Source organism: Trichechus manatus, unplaced genomic scaffold (genome assembly GCF_000243295.1).
Source record: "Trichechus manatus latirostris isolate Lorelei unplaced genomic scaffold, TriManLat1.0 scaffold00135, whole genome shotgun sequence".
Classification (NCBI taxonomy): Eukaryota; Metazoa; Chordata; class Mammalia; order Sirenia; family Trichechidae; genus Trichechus; species Trichechus manatus.
The window spans coordinates 6,926,112-6,950,911 of record NW_004444071.1 but is presented as its reverse complement, the minus strand read 5'-3'; the positions used below and the strand labels follow the sequence as shown (position 1 = coordinate 6,950,911).

Sequence of the window (24,800 nt, the reverse complement as noted above, 5' to 3'; positions counted from 1 at the left end):
TTTGATTATTGGCAACTTTGAAGCTCTAATGTCCTGTCACCAGGTTGTTAGATCCGTTACTAGGTATGTGATCTCCGGAGTCAGCACACTCCTCCTGTATGGATTCAGCTCAGGCGCCAAGGTAGCCACCAAGTGTGTGGTGTAAGCTCTCACTTACAGTCCTAGACAGGCATGGGTGATTGGTGTAGGCACAGGCATCTGGCTGCGGCAGGGGGACACACTCTGAGCAAGGCAGGGGGCTGATGACCACCTGCAAGTGTCCAGGAGGAAGGCTTGTCCCTGTTCCCTAGAGCATGTAGGTGGGTGGGTTTTGTAGCTGGACTCTGAGGACCTAAATGCTGTTGGCTGTAAGTACTGGGGGGCACCTCTTATTCATGGGCCCCTATTGCAGGTGGCTAGGTGGCGTGGGTGGAGCCACCAGTCCTCAGGCCCCTGATGTGGGTAGGCGAAGACTTTGCTTAATGGCCAGAGTGTGTCAAATGTCAAGAACCTGCCACTTCACAGCTGAAACAGTTGAAGTTAGAGTTCTGGTATATACCCTGTTGTACTGCAGTAATGAGGGCCTATGCTGTTCAAATGGGCCTACGCAAGTCTATGCAAGGGGAAAGGCACTCAAAGTCCATGGATCCCTTATGCCTGTGCCTGGGCAAAGAGCTGTGCCTACCCTGGGTTCTTGGCTTAGGGGAGCTGGCAGTTTATTTTTTCCCGTTTGTTAATTTGTTCACTCTACAAGGTAGGGAGAACGGCTCCGGGCGTGTGACGGATCCTACTTATGGCCCAGGCGGACTCAGCAATTGCTGAAGGTGGTCTAGGGCTCAGTGCAGAGCAGGGAGCGGGGAGGTAAATGGGAGAGAGGTTCTTCCCTAAGGGGGTGTTTTTGATCCATGTGTTAAGCTGTATGCAAGTACTTATCTTTCGCCGATGAGGGCTGCTTCTCACTGGTTCTGGGTGGCCGTGTAGACTCTCTGGTGCTAGGTCTCTCTCAGTGTGGAAAATGCACCTCATGAGCACCACCGCTTGCCTGCCTCACCGCTCACCCATGAGCTGCTCAGGCCTGATGGGCTCAGGCTCTCACCAGGTGAGGTCTGGCAGCTCCTCGCTGCTTCCAAACCATCTCTCCCTCCCCCTGCCACTCAGTCTGGTTCCTGAACTCTGCCTTTGATGTCAGGGCTCCCAGACTGCCATATATAATCAAATCACTTGTTTTTTTGGGTCTTTGTTGTAAGCAGGTCCACTGGAAGCATCTGATTCCTTTGCCATCTTGGCCCCGCCTCCTCTTCTTTTTTTTTAAATATAGTGGAAGTATGCACAACAAAACATTCTCCATTGTAACAATTTCTGCATGTATATTTCAATGTCATTGATTACATTCTTCATATTGTGCAACCATTCTTGCTATCCTTTTCCACATTATTCCATCACCATTAACATAAACTCAATGCCTCATAAGAAAAAACTTTCCCATGCCCCTCTCCCTGCCACCCCTGGTAACCATGAGTAATCTTTGTTTTCTGTATGTTTGCTTATTTCATATAGGTGAGGTCATACAGTATTGGCCCTTATTATTTGGGTCACCATGATGTTTTCAGGGTTCATCCATGTTGTGGCATGCACCAGGACTTCATTCTTCTTTATGGCTGCATAATATTCCATTGTATATATATTACATTTTGTTTGTTAATTCATTTATTTACGGACACTGCTCAAAGGTGTTTTTTCCCAAATTCCATGTGAAAGTGATGTCAAACATGACACTTTCTGAGACCCCCAAAAAGAAGAATGATTTGGTCTGAATCTGTGTTGTTAAGTTTGACCACCTAACTCAGAAACATTATGAAGACAATAAACAGAACAATTAAAAAGAAAATCAGAGCTAGAACAGGAACAGGCCAGGAAAGGTACAGGTTTTGTAGGGCCTGAAGTTTATGCAAGAGCTTCTTTCAGTAAAAGCTACATTTTGAACACAAAATTGCTAGGGGCCCTCCTATGGTAAATATGCCCGGGAACAATAGTATATGGAACATTAAGAAGTTTTTGGTTTACAAATGTGATCGAGCTACATACCATCCAGTTGTTTTCATTTTTTTCCTGGCGGTAGGCAACATCATGAAGTAGGTCTTTTACATAAATCTTTTTCAAGTGTGATGTATTAAATGTCACTAAAAAATCATTTGCTCCCTCCCGATAGACGACTCTTAAGTCAAACGGAGGCTCGGGCTTAACTGGAAAGAGAAACAAAATGAAGTCAGTCTCTACGACAGTCAACAAAGTAATAATTTTTAAAATCTATCTGCTCTGAAAATCACATTTCCTCTCTGCGGTAGTAACCATTTCTTCTCTTCCTGGGTTCAAAGCCAGACTACACTTCCCAGCATCCCTTGCAGTTAGGTGTGGCCTTGTGATAAACGTGAGCAGAAGTGATGTACACACAGCACCTCTACTCCTGGCCCACAGATCCTCCGTGTGTGACTCCGATCTTTTTTCTTCTTCCACAATTTAGAGTCATATGTTGAAGATGGAAGAGCCACAGGATGGAAGAGCCCTGAATATTGTTTAGAGGAGAACCATCCACAGGTTAGGAGCACCCATTTTTGCTCTTATGTGAGTAAGGAATAAATTTATTGTTTTTGAGATATTACATGTTTTGGGGCTTATTGTTACATACAGCTGCTAGTGTTACACTAGAACACATTTTCTTTGCCTTTTGAATACTAGAGAACTTGTTACTAACTGGCTCCAGAGCAAGGGCATTTAAATTTTAACCAGTTGAGGTCGAGTTGATTCTGACTCATGGCAACCCAATGCGTGTCAGAGTAGAACTGTGCTCCATTGGGTTTTCAGTGACTGATTTTTTGGAAGCGGATCGCCAGTCCTCTGGATGGACTTGAACCTCCAACCTTTTGGTTAGCTGCCAAGCGTGTTAACCATTTCCACCACCCAGGGACTCCATTTAAACTCTGAGTCTTCATTATTCCAATAAAAATGGGATATGCTAGGGGGTCTTGCACCTCATTTAATCAACACAGAAGTTGAGGATCTGCATCCTTGCCCTGGCTCGTAAATTACAGACTGACATCAAGCCACCCTCTCTCTCAGTCTTGTCTGCAAAACCAAAAAAGCCAAACCCACTGCTGTCGAGTCAACTCTGACTCATAATGACCCTATAGGACAGAGTAGAACTGCCCCATAGGGTCTCCAAGGGTGTAAATCTTTACGGAAGCAGGCTGCCACATCTTTCTCCCACAGAGCGGTAGCGTTCGAACAGCTGACCTTCCGGTTAGCAGTCGAGCTCTTTAACCACTGCATCACCAGGGCTCCTGGTTTGTTTGCATTAACTCTAAACTCCAGTCTGGCTTTCTTATGTTGGCCTGTGTCACAACATTGCTGTTAGGATCAAATGCGCCTGATATGAAATGCTTCTGGAAGGAGGTAGGTATAATTTGTAGTAGAACAAACCCTGAGAAAGGTTTGAATTCCTAGAAGAGCATCTGTGTTCAGGCTGCCTACCCCACATTGGCCTGCGGCTTCCCTGTCCTGGCCTTTTTGCTGCTCTTTCACCATAGCCTGGGAAGCTAGTGGTCTAGCGATGAGGTGGCTACCATTTGTGCATGACTAATGTCAGGCAGACTCATAGAGACCCTACAGGACCGAGTATGATTTCCCCAGATGGTTTCCTACGCTGAAATCTTTACGGGAGCAGATTGCCAAGTCTTTTCTGCTATAGAGTGGTTGATGGATTCAAACCGACGACCTTTAGGTCACTACGAGTGGGAATTGAATCGATGGCCCACAATAACTACAACAACAACACTGTCAGGCAGAGACAGGGGAACACGTAGGTTAAAATCTAACCTAAACTTGGTGCTAATGAGAGCATGTATGTTTATAAAACGTACTCTCAGTAGACTGAGCTGGATTCCAGGCTGTCTGAGCTGGGTTTGTAGACTCACCTGCAGACCCAGTAAAATGAAACCCGTGGGGGAGCCCAGTTATTGTAGGCTCTTATTCATAGTGGAGAAAGCCTAAGTTTCTCCTTCATTGCCCTAGAGGTACTGAAAAAGGGGAAGTGGCTCTTTCTTACCCTTGGATGTCTTATAAAAGGGGAAGTTCATCCTTTTTTACCCTTAGATGCACTATAAAGAAGAAGCTTCGCTAGACAGAAGCAGGAGGAAGGGAGCAGGGGCAGAGAAACAGATCAACAGGGAGAACACTGCCCGTCCTGTTACTCCTCCCAAGCCAGTTCCTATCCTTCGTTTAAGGAAATACTTAAGATTCATATTCTCAATAAAACCTTCTCAGGCTCAATCCCCTGTTCCATCCCATCCTCCAAAGACTTTCAAATGCAGGAATTCATGTAAGAACAGAACTAATATTGGTTACACTCCTCCAAAATGTCAAGTGCTTTGCTTATGTCATTTAAAACAATATACAGTCTTGGACCGTATAACGTCCATTCGGGCAACGTCCAACTGCATATATGTCCATCGTCCCATAAGTTCAGAATTCTCAATCGGAGAACAGGACTTAGTGGATGTAGGGAACACTCAACAGCTTCCCTCAAGCAACACGTATATTCATATCTCTCGTATACAAAGCGATTGTGCTGCCAGGCGCCCGTTTGTTATTATGAACCATTGTAACTACCTCAAATTTTTAATATAATAGGCTTTACGGGGTTGGTTTGTAAGTACAGGCTGTACATAAGTTGGACGTTCAAAACCTGGGGACTGCCTGTGTGGTATCGGCATAATGTCCAAATCACAGAACATATCGTGGATGATAGGTGACACATAACTGTAATGACTTTTCTCCACTCCACTGATTAGGAAGCTGAGTCTCAGAGAAGTTAATTAAGTTCAGGGTGTTGATGTTGTGGTTGCATTTCCTCCAGTAGATTCCAACTCACAGCGACTCTATAGGACAGAGTAGAACTGCCTCATAGAGTTTACTAGACTATAATCTTTATGGGAGCGGATCACTGGGTCTTTTCTCCTGCGGAGCCAGTGTGAGTTCGAACCTCTGACTTTTCAGTTAGCAGTTGAGTGTCTAACCATAACCCCATCAGGTCTCCTTTTCAGTGGAGCTCAGGCCCCTCTAAAATGATTTAACTCGTAACCAGTTGCAGTCAAGACATTCTGACTCATGGTGCCCCACGTGTGTCCGAATAGAACTGTGCTCCATAGAGATTTCATGGCAGTAGCCTTTCAGAAGGAGATCATCAGGCCTCTCTTTTGAGGTGCCTCTAGGTGGACTTGACCCTCCAATCTTTCAGTTAGCAGTGTTACGAGTTAACCATTTGCACCACCCAGGGACTCCATAAAATGGTTTACAGGATTTAAATCCAATTCTGTCTGATTCTGAGGCTTATTCTCCTTCATTTAGCTTTTGCTTCTACATTTCGTTATCCTATACCTGCTTATCTGGCTATTCCAAAACAGGATGGTCTGTAGCCCAAATGGTATTGTTGAGGAAATCAGAAATAGGTGCCCATTCCTCGAGTAACATTTTTAAAAGTCCATATATTGTTACACAATCTGAAGAGTTTTGTTGCTCTCCCTGCTAGGAACAGTGGGAAAACAGGAAGTTGCCCCCTCCAGCCTTACTGGGGACTCACTCCTAAAGACGATGAGGTGTCAGGGAGCTCTGGTTCTGGGATTCAATCAGGAGGATCCAACTGAAATTTAATTAAATGGCAGTTCCATTAATCAAATGTTACATTAGGAATCAGGAGAAGATGTTGCTATGAGACCACGTCTCCACCACCCTCATCCTTCTTGCTCCAACCGCCCACCACCCAGTGCTTTCTAAAGCCCCTAGGGGCTCACACCACCCCTTTCACTTCCATATGCTACTGTTTGTGTTCATACTCTCCTTTCCTCCCTGCTGCTCACGTGAGGCATGTCAGGTTTGCACTGTGCTAAGGGTGCAGAATTTGGGCTTCTAAGAGCATTGGGCAGGTGAGATCTGGGGACTTGGATGGGGTAGGGTGTTACCTGGAGCCTATACGTGTGCCATGAGCATTCACATGCTAACTCTCTTTTAATTATGCTGCTGTAGACTTCAGTAGGATAGAGGCTGTCCTCTGCTAATCCAGGACTCTGTCAGAGGCCTGAGAATCTACCGTCTCTGTCCGCTGTCAGAGAAGTGAATATGTATTTGTGATGTAAATGGTGAACACTTAGGTATGTTGTCCTTGTGCAGGGCACAATCTGAACAACCACCAATTGCAGCCTAGTCTCCAAATGACCAAATCCCAGCTTGCTCATATTCCTTACTCAGAGATACCTTATTGTTGCCATCTCCAACTTAGACAGCACTCACACTGGCGGTGGTCAGTGTTGTGTGGCCAGCATGCACGGCTCTTTGTCTAATATCTTTTCCACTACCTCTGCTTTTCTACGAGGTAATTCTTCACACACGAAACTTCTGCTTTTACCCTTATTTTACTATCTCAGTGAAACAAAGTTGAGGCTAGACTCTAGATTCTCTAGATTCTCATGTCTGTCTTGTCTCTAATGAGTGTTGCTCTCTTATCATTGATTTTCTTTTTGAGAGACAGGCGGTTGGGCAGTAGGAAGAGAGACTATTATAATATTTAAAACCAGTAAAAGAATGGATCTCTGCTATTACTTTGAACAGTTTTTCCCCTTATATATATTGTTTTACTTGTAAATCTCCATAGGTAGAACAAATACAAATAGTATTACATTGCACTGATATATTATAATTGGCTTAGACATTTCCTTATAACAGGGTATCTCTGAGATTTTAAAAAATAACCTTATTCACTTCAGGGTCATAAATCTGTATTAGGAAAAAAAACTTTATGTCTATAGTCCCAACTTTGCTGATTATTTTGATTTGTTTGCCTAGTAACCAAATGGTGACCTGATAATTAATATTGACTCATAACCATGAGTCAGAATCAACTCGATAGCAGTGGGTTTGAGGATTTTTGTTGTTGTTGTTAATAACGAGGTAGCTGAATGGATTTTCTGATTTATATCATTTGTATCATTCTGTATATGGGTATTATGTAAATCCAAAGGACTATGTAGTAATTACAATTGTACCTGAGATGTAATTGTTATCATTTTTTTTTTTTTTGGCAAAGTTTAATGTGTGTATTCTTTGCCAAATCCAAATCAGATTTGCTCCGTGCATCACTCCCCAGTAATAAGGCTCATAAGAACGCATATTTAGTTCTTAAAATAACTTGATAATTTAGCTAAACACACTCAGAATAGGATGGAGATATGGGGAGAAGACTGCAAAGAGCCAGGAGAAGACTGCGTCAGGAAGGAAATGCTCTATGTGGGCAGATGACAGCAGGCCCAGCTCCATTTAGGCTCCTCATACAGGTTAGTTTTTGCTGCAGTTTGTAACTGCTATTCCACCCTCTCCCATAGCTGAGTCTGGGGAGTCGCAGAATGCTCTCACATCAGAATCTGTAGCATAAGTTTCAAATTTTTCATTTTTTTAAAAAATTATTTCCATTAGACAATTTGGTATTATTTATTGCATATTGTTCCCATGATTTGTCTACTTTCAACATACAGGAAGTCCAGACACAGTGCCTTTAGATATCTAAAAACCCAACAATGGCAACCACATCCCCACATACAACTTCTTACCTATCTTGACTATGTTCATTATTTTGCAAGTTATGCTCTTCTGTCCAAGTTTCACACATATTTCGCTGTCGCCAATCAGTAAGAATTTCTTTGTCCTGATGAAATACATGTCTTGTAGTTTATTCAAATTCAGGCAGTTTACCTCCAAAAGGGCCCCACTGTGGAAACGAAAAGGGACTCTATATTAATTCAGGCAGGAGTTTCTGCATACAGTGGAATAACAGCGTATGCAGATTTCAGTTGTGTGACTTCAACTTAGTCTGTAAGTATGTGGGTGTGTGTGGTGCGTGTGCAAGAGAAAGTAAAGAAAAAGAATTAAAGTAATGTGGCCTCCTGCTGCTATTACACTCAATGATGACTGACTCAGGTATTAGACGCAATCACACCTGAAATAGTCAAAGGCATCCTTGTTGAACATCATGGAAAGAAATATGAATGATTTTTTTTTAAAGGTTTCTTGATCATTGAAAAACAAAAGGTTAAAAGAAATGATAAAACAGTCTAAAGGGCTGTATATATAAAATCACATATATTGAGTGGGTAATTTAACAGATTTTCATAGGTAATTTGAATTGTGCTTAACTTTTTCATCAATAGCAGACTTTAAAATCAACCCTTTTCTCCACACTCCCTAATTTAACAGGCAATAGCAATGATTTAGGAATTGGATTCTGTCATTTCTCTAACCTCTTCCTTCCAAGTAAGGTCAGGCTTTCAGGAAATTAAGGAAGGGAGAATGTTGCCTATTGTGCAACCTGCGATTCCCTGGTGGTGCAAACTGTTAACGTGCTCCACTGTTACCAGAAAGTTGGAGGTTTGAGTCCACCCAGAGGTGCCTCAGAAGAAAGTCCTGGCTATCTACTTCTGAAAAATCAGCCATTGAAAACGCTGTGGAGCACAGTTGTACTTTGACACACATTTGGTTGCAGTGAGTTGGAATTGACTAGAAGGCAAATGGTTGATTGGTGTAACTAATATCAAAAGCTCTAAATTTTACACTTAAAAAAATTCTCACTAAAAAAAATCACAGGTTTTAGTTCCAGTAATGGTAGAATACTTATATCAGACTAAAAAAATCAGTGAGTTTAATGTCGTTGTTGTTAGGTGCCATTGAGTTGGTTTCAACTCATACCGACCCTATCCACAACAGAATGCAACACTGCTGGGTCCTGCACCGGCCTCACAATTTGCTACGCTTGAGCCCATTGTTGTAGCCACTGTGTAAATCCATCTCCTTGAGGGTCTTCCTCTTTTTCGCTGACCTTCTACTTTACCAAGCATGATGTCCTTCCCCGGGGACTGATCCCTCCTGATAACATGTCCAGAGTATGTGAGACGTAGTCTCGCCTTCCTTGCTTCTAAGGCGCATTCTGGTTGTACTTCTTCCAAGACACATTTGTTTCTTCTTTTGGCAGTCCATGGTATATTCAATATTCTTTGCCAGCACCACAGTTCAAAGGCGTCAATTTTTCTTCGGTCTTCCTTAATCATTGTCCCACTTTTGCATGCATATGAGGCAATTGAAAACACCATGGCTTGGGTCAGGCATACCTTAGTCCTCACGGCAGTATATTTGCTTTTCAACACTTTCAAGAGGTCTTTTGCAGCGGATTTACCCAGTGCAATCGTCTTTTGATTTCTTGACTGCTGCTTCCCTGGCTGTTGATTATGGATCCAAGTAAAATGAAATCCTTGACAACCTCAGTCTTTTCTCTGTTTATCATAATGTTGCTTACTGGTCCAGTTGTAAGGATTTTTGTTTTCTTTATGTTGAGGTGTAATGTAATCCATACTGATGGCTATGGTCTTTGATCTTCATCAGTAAGTGTTTCAAGTCCTCTTCACTTTCAGCAAGCAAGATTGTGTCATCTGCATAACAAAGGTTGTTAATGAGTCCTCCTCCAATCCTGATGCCTGGTTCTTCTTGTAGTCCAGTTTCTCGAATTATTTGCTCAGCATACAGACTGAATATGTATGGTGAAAGGATACAACCCTTACGCACAGCTTTCCTGACTTTAAACAACGTAGTATCCCCTTGTTTTGTTGGAAAGACTGCCACTTGATCCATGTACAGATTCTTCGTGAGCACAATTAAGTGTTCTGGAATTCCCATTGTTCTTAATGTTATCCATAATTTGTTATGATCCACACAGTCGAATGCCTTAGCATAGTCAATAAAACACAGGTAAACATCTTTCTGGTATTCTCTGCTTTTAGCCAGGATCCATTTGACATCAGCAATGGCTCCCAAATAGATATTGCCTAAGTCCTAAACTCTAGAACCTTCGGACGACCTTATGGAGAATAAAGGTTTTTGCGGATGTAATTAAAGACAGTGAGATGTAATCTTATCTTGAGATGAGATCATCCTGGGTTAGGGTGGATCCTGAATTCAATGACTGGTGCCCTTATAAGAGATAGAAAAGGAGAAGATACACAGAGACACAGAGGAGAAACATAGGGGAGAAGGCCATGTGAAGATACAGGCAGAGATTGGAGTTACGCAGCTATCAACCAAGGAATGCCAACAATTGCTGGAAGACACCAAAAGTTAGGAAAGAGATATGGAACAGATTTTCCCTCAGAGCCTCCAGAAGGAACCAAACTTGCTGAAATCTTGATTTTAGACTTCTGCCCTCTGGAACTGTGAGAAAATTAATCTCTGTTGTTTTAAGTCACCAAGTTTGTGGTAATTTATTTATAGCAACCCTAGGAAGCTAACATATGTAAGAAAGCAGCAATGGCTGTAATAATATTAGATAACGTGGTTTTTATGGCAAGCAGTATTACTAGAGATAAAGAGTAACATTTCATACTGATAAAACTTTCAATTCTCCAGGAAGCTATATCAATAATAAACCTACGTGTGCCTAACAAAAGAACTTTAAAACACATGAAGCAAAAATTGATAGAAACAGAGAAATAGAAATTCCACAATCATTATTGGAGATTTAACATTTCATCTCAATACTTAGTACAACAAATAAACAAAAAATCAAGAAGTTACAGAATCTGAACAACACTGTATACCACCTTGGAACTAATGGAGATTATAAAATACTACACCCACGAACTACAGAGTATACATTCTTTTCAAATGCATATGGAACATTCACCAAGATATATATAGTATGGTAGGCCACAACATAAGTCTCAATATTTCAAAATTTTGATAACTTACAAATTGTGCTCTTTGACCAAAATAAAATTAAACTAGAATGAACTAACAATACCATATAGAGAAAACCCAAAATATTTATAAATTAACACCTTTTTATATAACATATGGGTAAAAGGAGAAATACCAAGATGTATTAAAAAATATTTAAACTGAACGATAATGAAAATACAGCAAATCAAAATGTGTGGTCTACAGCAGTGCTTAAAGTAAGTAAGTATTAAGCATTAATTGCTTATACTAGAAATAGAAAGGTTTAAAATAAATGTATTAAGTTTCTGTCTTAAGAAAATAGAAAAAGACGAACAGATTGAACTCAGAGTAAATTGATGGAAAGAAATAATAAAGAAAGTACAGAGAGTAAATTAAACAGAAATAGACAAACAATGGAAAAATTAACAACATTAAAAGTGTTTCTTTGCAAAGATTAATAGATCTGATAACCCCTAACAAGACTGGTAAAGAAAATAAAGCAAACATATAAATTACCAATATCAGGAATGGAAGAAGTGATATCATTGTGTCAAGCAGACATTACAAGTATAGTAAAGAAATATAAAAGTTTATGCCAATAAATTTAACAACTTAGATGTAATGGAACATTTTCTTGTAAACACAAGTTAATAAAATTGACCCGGAAGAAATTAAATACCTAAATCGTTCTATTTCTTTCAAAGAATTTTAATTTAATTAGCAAAAAACTACCCCATAAAGAAAACTCTATGCCCAGATCGTTATATGTTGGTGAATACAATAAAATATTTAAGATGGAAATAGTACCAATATTATACAAATTCTTTCAGAAAATAGAGGTGAAGTGAACACTTTCCAACTTGTTTTATAAAGCCAGTAGTACCCTGGTACCAAAAGAAATTTCCAGACAGATATTCATTCCTCAAGAATATATATGCAAAGTTCCTCAAGAAAATATTACTACATTGATGTTACTACAACCTGGTGGGATGTATCCCAGGAAATCAAGCTAGGTTCAAAATTCAAAGCTCAATCAGTGTAATTCACCACATTGAAGAATAAAATACATAAATAATCTGATCAACTCAACTGATGCAGAAAAAGCACTTGAAAAAATTCCACATTCATTCATGATAAAAACAAACAAACAAACAAAAAACTCTCAGCAAAGAATAGAAGGAAACTTCCTCAATCTGATACAAGGCATCCACAAAAAAACCTATAGTAAATATTATACTTAATGATGAAGTTTTGAATACTTCCAATCTAAAAGCAACAAGGCAGGGATGTGTGTCACTCTCCACAGTCCTGCCAGTAATCTGACCTGGAGATCCAAAGTGGCGTGGTCAGCCACCATTTCAGTCGGGCACCGCTGTTTGTTTCCTACAGGCAACAGATTTGGTTGCTATGCAACAGGTATGCTGCCCTCATTTAGGTCTGAAATTACTGAACCTTGCAGAACCAGTTTGAAGCCCTGCTACAAAGCAATGGTAATCTCAATAGGAAAAATAGTAGGTTCAGAAAAAGATTTACACATCTGAGGTTACTTGATTTTAAGCACAGGTACCCAACTGATTTTAATGGGGAATAGAAAGTCTTTTAAGCAACTGAAAATAAACTGAGTAAATGTATGGAAAAAATGAGTCTTGATTATTCACAAAAATTAGAGATGGGTAACAGACCTAAACAGAAATCATTTAGAAGAACACAGGAAAATATCCTGCTGTCTTTGGGGGTAGGCAAAGACATCTTAGCAAGGACACAAAAGGCACTTAACATAAAAGAAAAAAATTGACACATTGGACTTCATCAAAATTAAAAATAAACTTTTATATATTAAAATACACCACTAAGAAAATGAAATGGCAAGCTACAGACTGGCAGAAAATAGTTGTAGTACATATAACTGACAAAAGAATTGTATCTAGAATATATGAGGAAATTATACCCATGAATAATAAAAGTGCAAACAACTCAATGAAAAATAGGCAAAAGGCTTTAACACATACTTGACAAAAAAGACATATAATTGTCCAATGAGCACATGAAAAGATGTTCAACATTGTTTGTTATTTGATAAATGCAAGTTAAAATCACAATGAGATACTGTTTCAAAACACTAGAATGGCCAAAATTAAAAAGACTGACAACACCAAATGTTGGCAATCGTGGATCTTTCATACACTGCTGGTGAGACAGTAGAAAAGTAGAGCCATTTTTGAAAACTGGTAGTTTCTTATAAAGTTAAATATACACCTACCCTGTATCATAGGGTACATATTGAGGTTTGAAAACATGTCCACAAAATGACTTGTACAGGAATTTTAATGCTGTTGTTAGGTGCCGTCAAATCATTTCTGACTCATAGCCACCCTATGTACAACAGAATGAAACACTGCCCAGTCCTGCGCCATCCTCACAATCATTGCTATATTTGAGCCCATTGTTGCAGCCACTGTGTCAATCTATTTCATTGAGGGTCTTTCTCTTTTTTGCTGACCCTCTACCTTACCAAGTGTGATGTCCTTCTCCAGGGACTGGTACCTCCTGATAACATGTCCAAAGTAGTGAGACGAAGTCTCGCCATCCTTGCTTCCAAGGAGCACTCTGGCTGTACTTCCAAGATAGATTTGTTTGTTGTTTCGGCAGCCCATGGTATATTCAATATTCTTCACCAACACCATAATTCAAAGCCGTCAATTCTTCTTCAGTCTTCCTTATTCATTGTCCAGCTTTTGCATCTATGTGAAGTGATTGAAAATACTATGGCTTTGGTTAGGCACACTTTAGTCCTCAAAGTGATATCTTTGCTTTTCAATACTTCTTTTGATGCTTCCTGTGTTGTTTAATATTTTCCCCGTAGAATCCTTCAATATGGCCACTTGAGGCTTGAATTTTTTCTTTAATCTTCTCCAGCTGCCCTTTGAAATTTTCCGTTCAGCTCTCTTACTTCATCACTTCTTCCGTTCGCTTTTAGCAACTTTCAGAGTCAAGAGCAACTTTCAGAGTCTCTTCTGACATCCATTTTGGTCTTTTCTTGCTTTCCTGTCTTTTTAATGAAATTTTGCTTTCTTTCCTTCCTGTTTCTTTTTTTTTTTTTAAAATGACCTTTTGCTTTCTTCATGTATGATGTCCTTGATGTCATCCCCAACTCGTCTAGTCGTTGGTTATTGGTGTTCAATGCATCGAATCTATTCTTGAGATGGTCTCCACATTCAGGGGGGATATACTCAAGGTAGTATTTTGGTTCCTGTGGACTTGTTTTAGTTTTCTTAGGCTTCAATTTAGACTTGCATAGGAGCAGCTGATGGTCTCTTGTGAAGTCGGCCCCTGGACATCTTCTGACTGATGATATTGAGCTTTTCCATCATCTCTTTCCACAGATGTAGTTGATTTGATTCCTGTGTTTTCCATCTGGTGAGGTCCACATGTATAGTCTCCATTTATGTTGTTGAAAAAGGATATTTGCAACGAATAAGTTATTCATCTTGCGAAATTTTATAATGTGATCTCCGGCATCGTTTCTATCACCAGAATGACTTGCACAAGAATGTTAATAGCAGCTTTCAAAAAAGAAGAGCCTAAAACTTAAACAAAACTCAAATATCATTTAAGAGGAGAAAAGATGAAAAATTTGTGGCACATAAATATAATGGAATTACTACTCAGTAAGAGAAAAGATGGGCTATGAGACACGCATCAACATGTATAAATCTCGAAAACCTTATTTTGAGTGAACGAACGCAGACAGAGTCAACACTGTGTTTTTCCATTTTTAAGAACAATCAGAAACTAGTGAAACTAATATTTGGTGATAGAAATCAGAACTGTGATTGCTCAAAATGGTTGATAATTGACTAGAAGGGGATATGCGGTGTCTTTTTGAGGTGAAAAAAATATTTTACATCTTAATTGAAGTAATGGCTACATATCGTATACATTTCTTAAAAGTCACTTAAGATTTGCCCATTTCACCAAATGTAAATTTTACCCCCAAAATGAACTGTTATCAAAAAAGAAAGCAAATAAAATTAAATTAATGAACAATATAAAAATTACAGAAATAATGCAAAGTGTATATTCTCATTGTGAAAATAGTTATACAATACAGGAGAAAAAGTAAAACTACTGATTTCCCTTTCTTACCCCAACCTTCAATTTAATTTCCCCCTCCTCTGTGATAACCAGTTTGGTAACTGCTTTTTCCCCACTACGTGTTCTTTAAACCCAGCCAAATGGCCCTAAAATGAGGTATAGAACAAGTTTCCATTGAGTTAACGCCAACTCATGGTGACCTCATACGTGTCAGAGTATAATTGTATTTCATAGGTTTTCAGTGGCTGATTTTTTGGGAAGTAGATCACCAGGACTTTCTTCCAAGGTGCCCCTGGGTGGATTCGAATCTCCAACCATTAGCTGCCGAGTCCTTTAACGCGTTAACTGTTTGCATCAGTTAGGAGTGGGGATCTTGTCTGAAAAAGTACCTCTGTATGAGCTTACAGAACTAATTTCTTCTCATTAACCAGATTAAAAAAAAAAAAAAAAATCAGAGAGAGTATGTGGTAGGAAGGCCCTTTTCTACTTACAACCTAGAAATGTGTATTGTTTGTTTTTTGTTAACTGGATGTGTGTACACTTTTCTCTTTATGCGCTCAAGGGAGGACTTTCTAGGATGGTTCCTGGACCCACACAGAAAGAGTAACATGTCTGTGTGGTCTGAGGTGAACAGGGAATGGGGTTAAAATCTGAGGAGAATGCCCCAACTTTAGCTGTAGAATTTTTCACCTTTGGGCTGCTGTGGTCTTTGAGTGACTGGTTTAACTCCTACAAGTCATGGAGAACTGGCGGTAGGTGAAACAATCTTAAGTATATTAGTTGGTTAAACACATTCATTATTGGTAGGGCAGTCCTTACAATCTTTCTCCCCAAAACTAATTTTTTGTTAACCGATATCTTTTGGGGTATGCAGTTGTTCAGACTTTGAAGTATGTGTGTAGAAATTTCTAGAAGGTTATGTCCCTTGGGGTAGATGAGTTTGCCCACTTGGAATAGAGTAAAAATAAAACATAATTTTTACGTAAACTAGATCATCTCAGGGAAATAAATTTAGGAGGAGTGTCTAAGATAGAAAAGTCTGAAGATGGCAACATTCTCATGATATGATGAGTAAAGATGGAAGGGAAAAATAGGGGGAGGGTCCCGTGTTCTGAATTTTAGGACAACATGTGATGTGGAGAAATTAGAAGGATAATAGCTTTTAGCTCAGTCCTTAAGTTTAGAATACATTTGTAAGTGATACATGTGTGGAATATCCAATTATAGATCCTAACTACGTAGCAAGTTTCTGGTATTCTTGTATAGTTTAGTACGCTAAATCCATTTCCTCGGCTGGTGTAAAGAGATATTTTACATGGAAATACTGAAAACACAAATATTACTTTTGCTCCTCAGTTGGGTTTGAAAGAAAGAATCTAGCTGAAAAAAAAAAATTGAACGATTTTGGGGATTAGTATCGTCTCCTGCAAAAAGGACTAAATTAACAACACTTGACAGATGTTGCTACTTAGGCCTAGAAAATCAGGTAAATCTGGCAGAACGCAGCCTGTGATGGTAGTGGTAATTGAGGAAAACAAAATGTTACATGTTTGAAGTGGTATCTGTAGGCGGTACATGGGAGTGACTGTGGTGCCCCCAAGAATGTGGAAATAAAGGAAATACGATTGTCTTCTGAGAGCTGACTACGAAATCTATGCAAATACCTACAAGCAGGGTCTCAAATTCAAATGCCTGTTGGGGTCTAGGCTGGTAATATAAAGGAGAGAAGTGAGCCTAACTTCAGAACCAGAGATTTCCTTCCCCACCTATAAGTAACAAGAATTCTGTTCCAGCTACTTTTTTGCAGTGTTGTCAGATGTGTTTTTAAAAGAGATACCTAGATTTTTTAACGCTGGCAACGAATAGAAAAAAAAAAAAAAAAGAACCACTTTGAGACATGAACAAATATCTTTGGTCTTAAAATCAACAAATTTTCTTTGTTTTGCTTCTATATTTAATGAACAACCTTTTGACTATATTTTTAATTAAAATCTGACTACACTCAGAGAATTAGCTACCATTTATAGACACCTACCGTAAGCCAACCTTTTAAGAACTTGAACCTCAGCAATAACAAACTAATGAGAAAACATTGACTCTCCCCTGAAAATATTCCCACCAAACCATTTAGCCTCTGTTCAAGCTTAGTAACATATTCACTGGCACTCTTACATCAGAAGAAAGAAGTATCTGCTCGAGTCCCGATTAAATGTTTCTCAGAAGAGTGGTCTATCTTTTCAGTTTCAAGCGCCTGCCTATGATTATTTGAATGAGTAGTAAGAGGAGGAAAAATGGGATAAATTTACTTTTGTTAATCAGAATTATTCTTCTTTTCCATTGATTAAGTCAGAGAATTGTAAGTATAGATTTCTTAGACAGAAAAATAGCTGAATTGATTCTTATACAGGATTAAGGAGCCCTGGTGGTGCAGTGGTTAAAGCACTCAGTTGCTAATCAAAGGGTCGGAGGTCAAACCTACCAGGTGCTCCTCTGGAGAAAGATGTGGCAGTTTGCTTCCATAAAGATTTACAGCCTTGGAAATCCTATGGGACAGTTCTGTGCTGTCCTATAGGGTCGCTATGAGTTGGTCTCGACTTGATGGCAATGGGTTAGGGTTACCATATGCCAAAAGGAGCCCCGGTGGTGTACTGGTTAAGTGATCGGCTACTAAAGAAAGGTCATCAGCTACAGGGGAGAAAAAGACCTGACAATCTGCTCCCATAAAGATGATAGCCTTGAAAACTCTATGGGGCAGTTCTATTCTGTTCTAAAGGGTTGCTATAAGTTGGAATCGACTCGATGGTAATGGGTTTGGTTTTTTGGTTTACTACATGCCAGACACTAATCCCTTCTAGCCCAATGCAAAGCAGTTGTTGTAATCAGAGAGTGTAAATAACTTTCCAGGTCACAGAGCTATTGGGATTTCAACTCAAGTGTCTGTCTCCAGTGCCTCTACTTTTCCACTGAGGAGGCTGAGAGATTGTTAGAGTTTTGGTAAATGAAAAATTTTCAGCATCCTCCTTATCCCCAGTAAGGGTGGATTTATATTGATATGCAACCTCCTGGCCCTTCCTGCCTCCCCCTACCCCAACTCCTGTAGAGCCTGAGTCCAGTATGCATAATGCATATTGAGGAGTCCCTGGAGGGTGTAAATGGTTATAGTTCTTGGTTGCTAACCAAAATGTTGCAAGACTGAGTCAATTCAGAGGAGCCTTGGAAGAAAGGCTTGGTGATCTACTTCTGGAAAAATCATCCACTGAAAACCATATAGAGCACCGTTCTACTCTGACACACATGGAGTTGCCATGAGTTGGAGTCAACTTGATGGCAACTGATTATAATGTATCTGCCAATGTAAAGTAGAAAATTGGCATGCTGGTAATCCAAACTATGTGCTTGATTAATCTAGCATATTGAATACTAACTAAATTAATTTCAAAATCAGGCCGGGGGCTAGACCCCAGGCAGGTGGTAAATTCATCTAGGAAAACGTCTCTTAAGAGACAACCATCTGGCTTCTACCGCAACCTCATGTGTGTAATGACTTCAGCAGAATGCACAATTTTCTGTGATTTCTCATTTCTTCTTTATAAATGTATATTAACAGGGAAAAAAAGCTCCAATAAAGCTAATTTCATGTGGAAAAGAAATCCAACCTAACCAGCAAACAGCGCTCTGCATAGCTGAATTTAATTTGAGATACGTTGCCCACTCTGAACCTAACCAAAAACTGCACAGATCTCTCTCTTGAGGTATACATACTTCTTACAGAAATGGCTGCTCTGTAGAAACACCTTCATTTACTTGGGAGTTCCTATGTACACTGAAAGTAGGTCTTAAAGCAATCCCTTTCCCACTGAAATATCTGAATCCAACTGAAAAACCCAAACTGAGACTATAGACAGATTAAAAATATGACAGGAAAAAATCAAGAGACTTGTTAAAGGAAGTGGGTAAGTTTATTTAAGTGTGGTCAAATACTGTGTAAGTGAAAGTGGATCCAAAGGTCAGCCTCGGCCTGGTCAAGAGAAACCACAGTGAACGCTGCAGTCCACCAACCAGCTGTGTGGAGAACCCCAAGTCAAACCTCTGTGTTGACTTGACTGCGTTGTTTGAATGAGTTGTTTGGTTGCTACAGCATAGTCTAGTTGCAGCCTGGGGCCAGTGGTGATTCTTTGGTAGCATTCTCACCTTTCATATGGGACACCTGGGTTTGATTCCTGGTCCAGTGCATGTCATGCAAAGCCACCACCTGTCTATCAGTGGAGGCTTGTGTGTTGCTATGACCCTGAACAGGCTTCAGTGGAATTTCCAGACTAAGACAGACTAGGAAGAAAGGCCTGGTGATCAACTTCCAAAAATCAGCCAGTGAAAACCCTATGGATCACGATGGTCTGAGCCCGTTGTGCATGGGGTCACCATGTATGGAGGACTGACTGGACTGTACCTAACAACAGTTGCAGCCTAGACTCTAGACATTGTAGGTTCCTGCTCTCTCGACAAATTTTATTCCCAGAAATTGTGTTATGGAAGTGAACTAGGAGAAGGCAGATGGAGAACACACTATGGAATTCAAGTCCAAGGTCATAATTATCCAATGATTGCCTTAGGAAGCACTGCATGAACTGAGACAGGAAGCTTTTGTAAATTAATGTAAGACATAGAATTCAGAGCTTGTCTGGACTCTGCATTATGGGGGACTGGCTGAGAGACTCTGAAACTTAAAAAGCCCTCTTTACTGCTGGTGAATCTTAATGCACTTTCCTCACCAGAAACTTGTTAACAATTAGGTCATCTGATAGGATTTTGGAGATAGGCATGAGTCAGAATTTCACATTAGAGTATTTTTTCAAGTCACCAGAGATAGTAACCCTCGGCAACAAGAGATGAATGTATAGAGGAGGGAAAGATAAAGGGCCCTGCCATCTTCAGCAAACTTTCAAACCGAAGACTTTTTCTTTTACCCTGACTTTTCTCTGAGGCCTCATGAAAGCAAGAGCTTATTTGTTCCTTTAGAGTTTTAGAAAATTTATATTGAGAGGATCATCTGAAGTCAAACTGTGTCAAGAAGGTGCCTAGAGATTTGGTGTTATATTTAAAATTTAGTTTTCTTAAATTTTCACTGATTTTGCTTGGATTTGGAAGTTAGGCCTATATGCATAGAAGTCTGACTTAATGTCTCTTCTCCATTACTCATTACACACTGAATGATTCCTCGGAGTGCTTTACATATATTAAATTATTTAATCATCACAACCTCTCTATGAGGTACGTATATCTCATCCGACAGGTGAGGAAATTGTTGAGGCACAAATAAGCAACATAACTTGTCCTAGGTCAAAAAGTTAGTATTTGTATTGGGATTAGAAACCAGACTCCTGGGCTCCAGAGTGCAACTTGAAGACACTAATTGTCTCATGTTGAGTAAATCAATTTTTTGGGAGGAATGCTCTAGGAGAACCATATTTAAATTCTATTATGAAGTCTGGAGAGGTGCGGAATTTCCAAGATCCATACCATCACTGGCAGCGGGACCTGGAAGATGGATTATGTGTTTCTTTGTCTGAGTCTTTTGACGAAGGACAAGGAGTTTTAGGGGATTTTAGTGAATTCATAAGACTTGTAATGGTTGAAAATTAAGCCACACATTCTTTCTTTTGAGGCTATTGCCCTGTGATATATGAAAGGAGAGACTGAGGGTTTCTAAACACCCATTGAAACCACCATTTCTCACCACTTACCATATTTCAAATTCCAGATTGGTGCTGTTGACGTCCGGGTCATCTAAAGCACAGGTCAGCGAGTGCTGGGATCCATTCACTTCCAGCTGACTGTAGCATGAGAATGAGTAGTCGTCCGGCTCTGCGTCTTCCAAGTCTCCTGGGGAGGAACAAATCTGCAGCTTTAATGAAGCAAATAAATGCGTCCTTTTGAAATCTGGAGTGACATTAATAAAATGGCAGACTTTAGTGGCAGGCGTAAAGGAGTAATTATATTTTATTGAAAAAAGGAAAGCCAAAGGGAAAGGAGAAGAATAAAGCTAAAAAAAAACAACAACAAAAAAACACCAAGGCACATAGAGTTTTCTAGCAGAAATAAAAGTTCATCACAATGAGTAAAGAAACTCCAAATAATATTTCCAAATATTTCTACCATTAGGTTAGTGCATTCGTGATCTAGAATGAGGAGCTGAACACACTCTTTCCTTTCTTTAAACTGGCATTTCTTCCATTAGTTTGTACAAATTAGAGACACTGTATCGCCATCATCCATATGCTACCTAATCTAATGTTTGACTTGATTACTCACCTTCGTTTATTTCCTTCCAAGTATTTTTCTTTTCATGTGAAGGAAGGTGATAAATATTGTACAGTTAGAAGTTCACATTTTTAAGGGATAGCTTTCCCTTGATTTAGGCATTCCCAACTAAAAGTAGCATTGATTATTTCCATTGTGAGAGTACTTCTTTTAAGGCAACTTCTCTTAAGATACTGACTGAGGCAAATGTGATTAGATAAAATTAGATTTAATAGAATTCAGATCTGGTGGACCTTCCTATAGGTCTTATAGATATTGCTTCTGTTTGGTGAGACTGGAAAAGTCTGTCAGCAAATATATACCGATTAGAGTCTGAGAACATTCAGAGAAGGCAAAGTGATTCTCAGAGTGATTGAGCATGATCCTATGGCTGCTTCTGCCCAACTATACCAGGAATTAGATGTCCCAAGGGCTCTGAGGATGGCTCAGGACCGGGCAGTGTTTCATTCTGTTGTACATGGGGTTGCTATGAGTTGGAACCCACTCGCCAGCACCTAACAACAACAACAACAAGGATTTTGAATTGGATCCAGAATATGCTAAAATCAAACCCCAAATGAATGTCCCAAAGGCCATGGGATGTCCAAACAACACTTTCTTTCCTTAAATAGCTCAGTAGGTCCATGGGAAAATTAGTCAAACTGATTGTGAGTGGACCCATCAGTTGAATGACAGGTTGGTTCAGTCAGGGCAACAAATTTGGAATAGCCTCAGCAAGATACAAGCTGAGGGCACTGCTCACATCCACAGGCATTTTTCTTTTCATCATCCTCAAAATCCATTCAGCTCACAATTCTGCCAAGCAAAGTCACCTTCTGTAATATCAGCATGGTGCTCCTCCTGATGGCACTATTAAATAATGAGGGACAGCCCACTATTTAGGGCTCACATCTCAAAGCATGTTCACTCCTAATTTTATTGACTTTGATCTTGTGCCTTAAGAGTGAATGTCTTTCTAAATGGAGTGGTTCTGACTGGTATTAGCCTGTGTTTGCATTGCAGTAGCCACTCTTTCTTGACCTTTCCTCTTCTTTGGACCTTGCATCAAATCCTGCAAAGCAGAGCCTACATTGTTAATCTTTGTATTCAGACATCCTGTGGGTCAGCTTTACCTCCAAAGTGCTTCAACATAAAGTGTAAGCTGGAGAGAACTCAGTCTAGCATAGGCTGGATACCAGTGTAACACAAGACTTCCACTGACCTTAGTCATCCAGGTTGTCAAAGTGCATTTGCTGTATATTCTAAGTCATGGGCACCATGTTCATACACTTCTTCCTGCACTTTAAGTGGCTGTGTTTTAAGAAGCAGCTCTTTGGTTCTTAAAGAGATATTACTGAGCAGGGTTGCTTTACCAAGAAAAATTCCCCTTAACGACTTCGTGAAATTGTGTGGCATTTTACAAACAGAAAAATTCCTAGCTAAGAGTAGTGTAGTACAGTTAGGACTTCTTGTGCCAGAGCTGGACAGATGTAGGTTTAAATTCTTGTTATACTACTTGGTAGCCTTGGTCCTCAGTCAAATTACTCAACCTGTCTAAGCCTCAGTGTTCTGATATGTGAAATCATCTTACTATGAGGAATCATTGAGCAAACACAAAGACTTTTGCAGTTACATAGAGCTTTTGAACAATGAGTCAATCTATTTTTCTCTAAGTGCTCATTATCTAAGAATATTTACCCATAAATTTTGGGAGGGATATGTATTATATGCAAGGAACTGTACTAAGTGCGGTTTAGAAGACTTCTTCCTTCTGAATGGAATAAATTGATTGAAAAGTTTAAATGGTTTGGATTTTTCAAAAGTACCCTTTTCTTCTCTTGATCAGCTTGTGTGGTTTTCAGAGAACTAACTTATCTTTCAACAAATCAGTAGTTGATAAGTATGAATTTCTTACACCTCAAACTGGGAAGTCTATTGACAATCATGTGGATGGGTGGTTACACATAAAATGCCTTTCAGATGTTCTAAAAAAATAAGAAATTAAAAAAGTTGGAGTGAAAACCTGTTTTCAGTTAGAGTTGTTATTTCTTTTAAAAACAGTGTGGCCACCAGGGAGAAGTAGAGGGAAAATGTTATACCAGAAAAAGTAAGATTTATGTGAATGTGCTATTCTACGGGCCATATTTCACTCAGACCTGCCATGCGTCTATCTGCCTTTGTGCATTCACCATGGGATAATGATCAGCCCCCACAAAGTGATTCATACATGCCTACTCGGTAGAAAAGTCAACCCTCTGACAATTCCCTTCATGAGAAAATTCTAGGGATTTCCATCCTCAGTAATTACATGACTTAAAATATCTAAGCTGAGTCATTAGGCTGATGTGTTTGACGTTATCTACGGCAAATACTTTAAACTCTTAAAGGACTTTAATTTGCAGGAACTAATAGGTGGTCCAAGTTCCCAGATGGCTTCTGTTGCTGCTGCTTCACCTTTGCCTACTGTTTTGTTGTAATTATTATGTATTTATGAAGCAGGCAGGTCTGCTTCTAGGCACTAAATATTTTTAACATCCCCAAAGAGAATTATTATAGGAGGGCGGGTTTGTTGATAACGGCGACTATAATAAAGCATATTTCAATGAAACAGCTCACTCAGATCTTTCTCTGTTCAGCTGTTCCCTAAGGATCCCACATGAATCTATCAAAACAAAAGGATTTTGAAGGCATTTTCAAATATTTATTGAATGCCTACTGTATTCTATACACTCTATTAGGTACTGGGGATATAACACTGGTCAAAGTAGACAAAGTTCTTGTTTCTGGACATTATTTTATTATGAAAGATGGAAACTCCTAAAAGCTCAACAAAACAAACTTAGCTTGATTTCTTTATGAGGTGAAATCACCTTGGAGATTTACCAACAAGCACAATCATAGCATTGGTATGGGTGTTCTTTTTGTAAGAACAGAAGCATCAATCAACATTTAAGATCCACATTTTGAAAGTGTATTCTTTCTTGATAATTTTAAGATCATTTATAAACCACCCACCATGTCGTCCCCATGTCCTCTGTCCTGGTAGTTAGAATCTCTGTGCTCTAGTTCTGAATACATGCTAAGTTCTTAAACTGCTTTCCAACCTGGTGCCCCAGCTCAGGTCTCGTAGAGATCTGAGTAACCTAAAATACATGCCAGAGATCATCCACAATCCTAAAGAAAAGTTAGAAATGACTCACCGTTCTGTGCATAGCCACTCTCTCCAGAAACGGAATGAAGTAAATAGAAAGCCATACCAAAAGCTGTACCTAGAATTGTCATTCTGAGAGAGAGAAAGAGCAGACAGCAGGCGTGTGAGTCTACACGTACTAATGAATGAGAGAGAGAGAGATACTTAGATCTACAGCTTTATACTTATTTCACCACAGACAGGGGGAAGTATAAAAGAAGGCAAGCCTTCTTCCAGAAACAGGAAGTCTGAGTAAATGTGTTGATGCTGCAGGGCCAGATTAAGACGTGTGAGGGCCCTAAACACTGATAATCTGTGGTGCCCCTGCCTCCTCTACTTAGTCATTTGAATGGGATACATCATACACACATAAATACATATATACATACATATATATATGTGTGTGTGTCTTAGCTATCCATGATCATGATGT

At 39.6% G+C, this 24,800-nt stretch overlaps 1 protein-coding gene across 2 annotated transcripts in view; it reads right to left on the bottom strand.

Moving 5' to 3' along the window:
* The window catches only part of IL7R (interleukin 7 receptor), a 34,998-nt gene extending 10,417 nt beyond the window's left edge, over positions 1 to 24,581 (bottom strand). The window contains exons 1-4 of one of the 2 annotated variants that reach the window (XM_023739497.1): positions 24,378 to 24,581; positions 20,622 to 20,817; positions 7,635 to 7,792; positions 2,065 to 2,222 (exon numbers count right to left, since the gene is read on the bottom strand). In XM_023739497.1, coding sequence (XP_023595265.1) covers positions 2,065 to 2,222; positions 7,635 to 7,792; positions 20,622 to 20,817; positions 24,378 to 24,459 — 594 coding nt within the window. In that variant the 5' untranslated portion in view covers positions 24,460 to 24,581. The remainder of the gene's footprint in view (positions 1 to 2,064; positions 2,223 to 7,634; positions 7,793 to 20,621; positions 20,818 to 24,377) is intronic. The other variant, XM_004385256.2, reaches the window with a different exon arrangement.
* Positions 24,582 to 24,800: the final 219 nt, after the last annotated feature.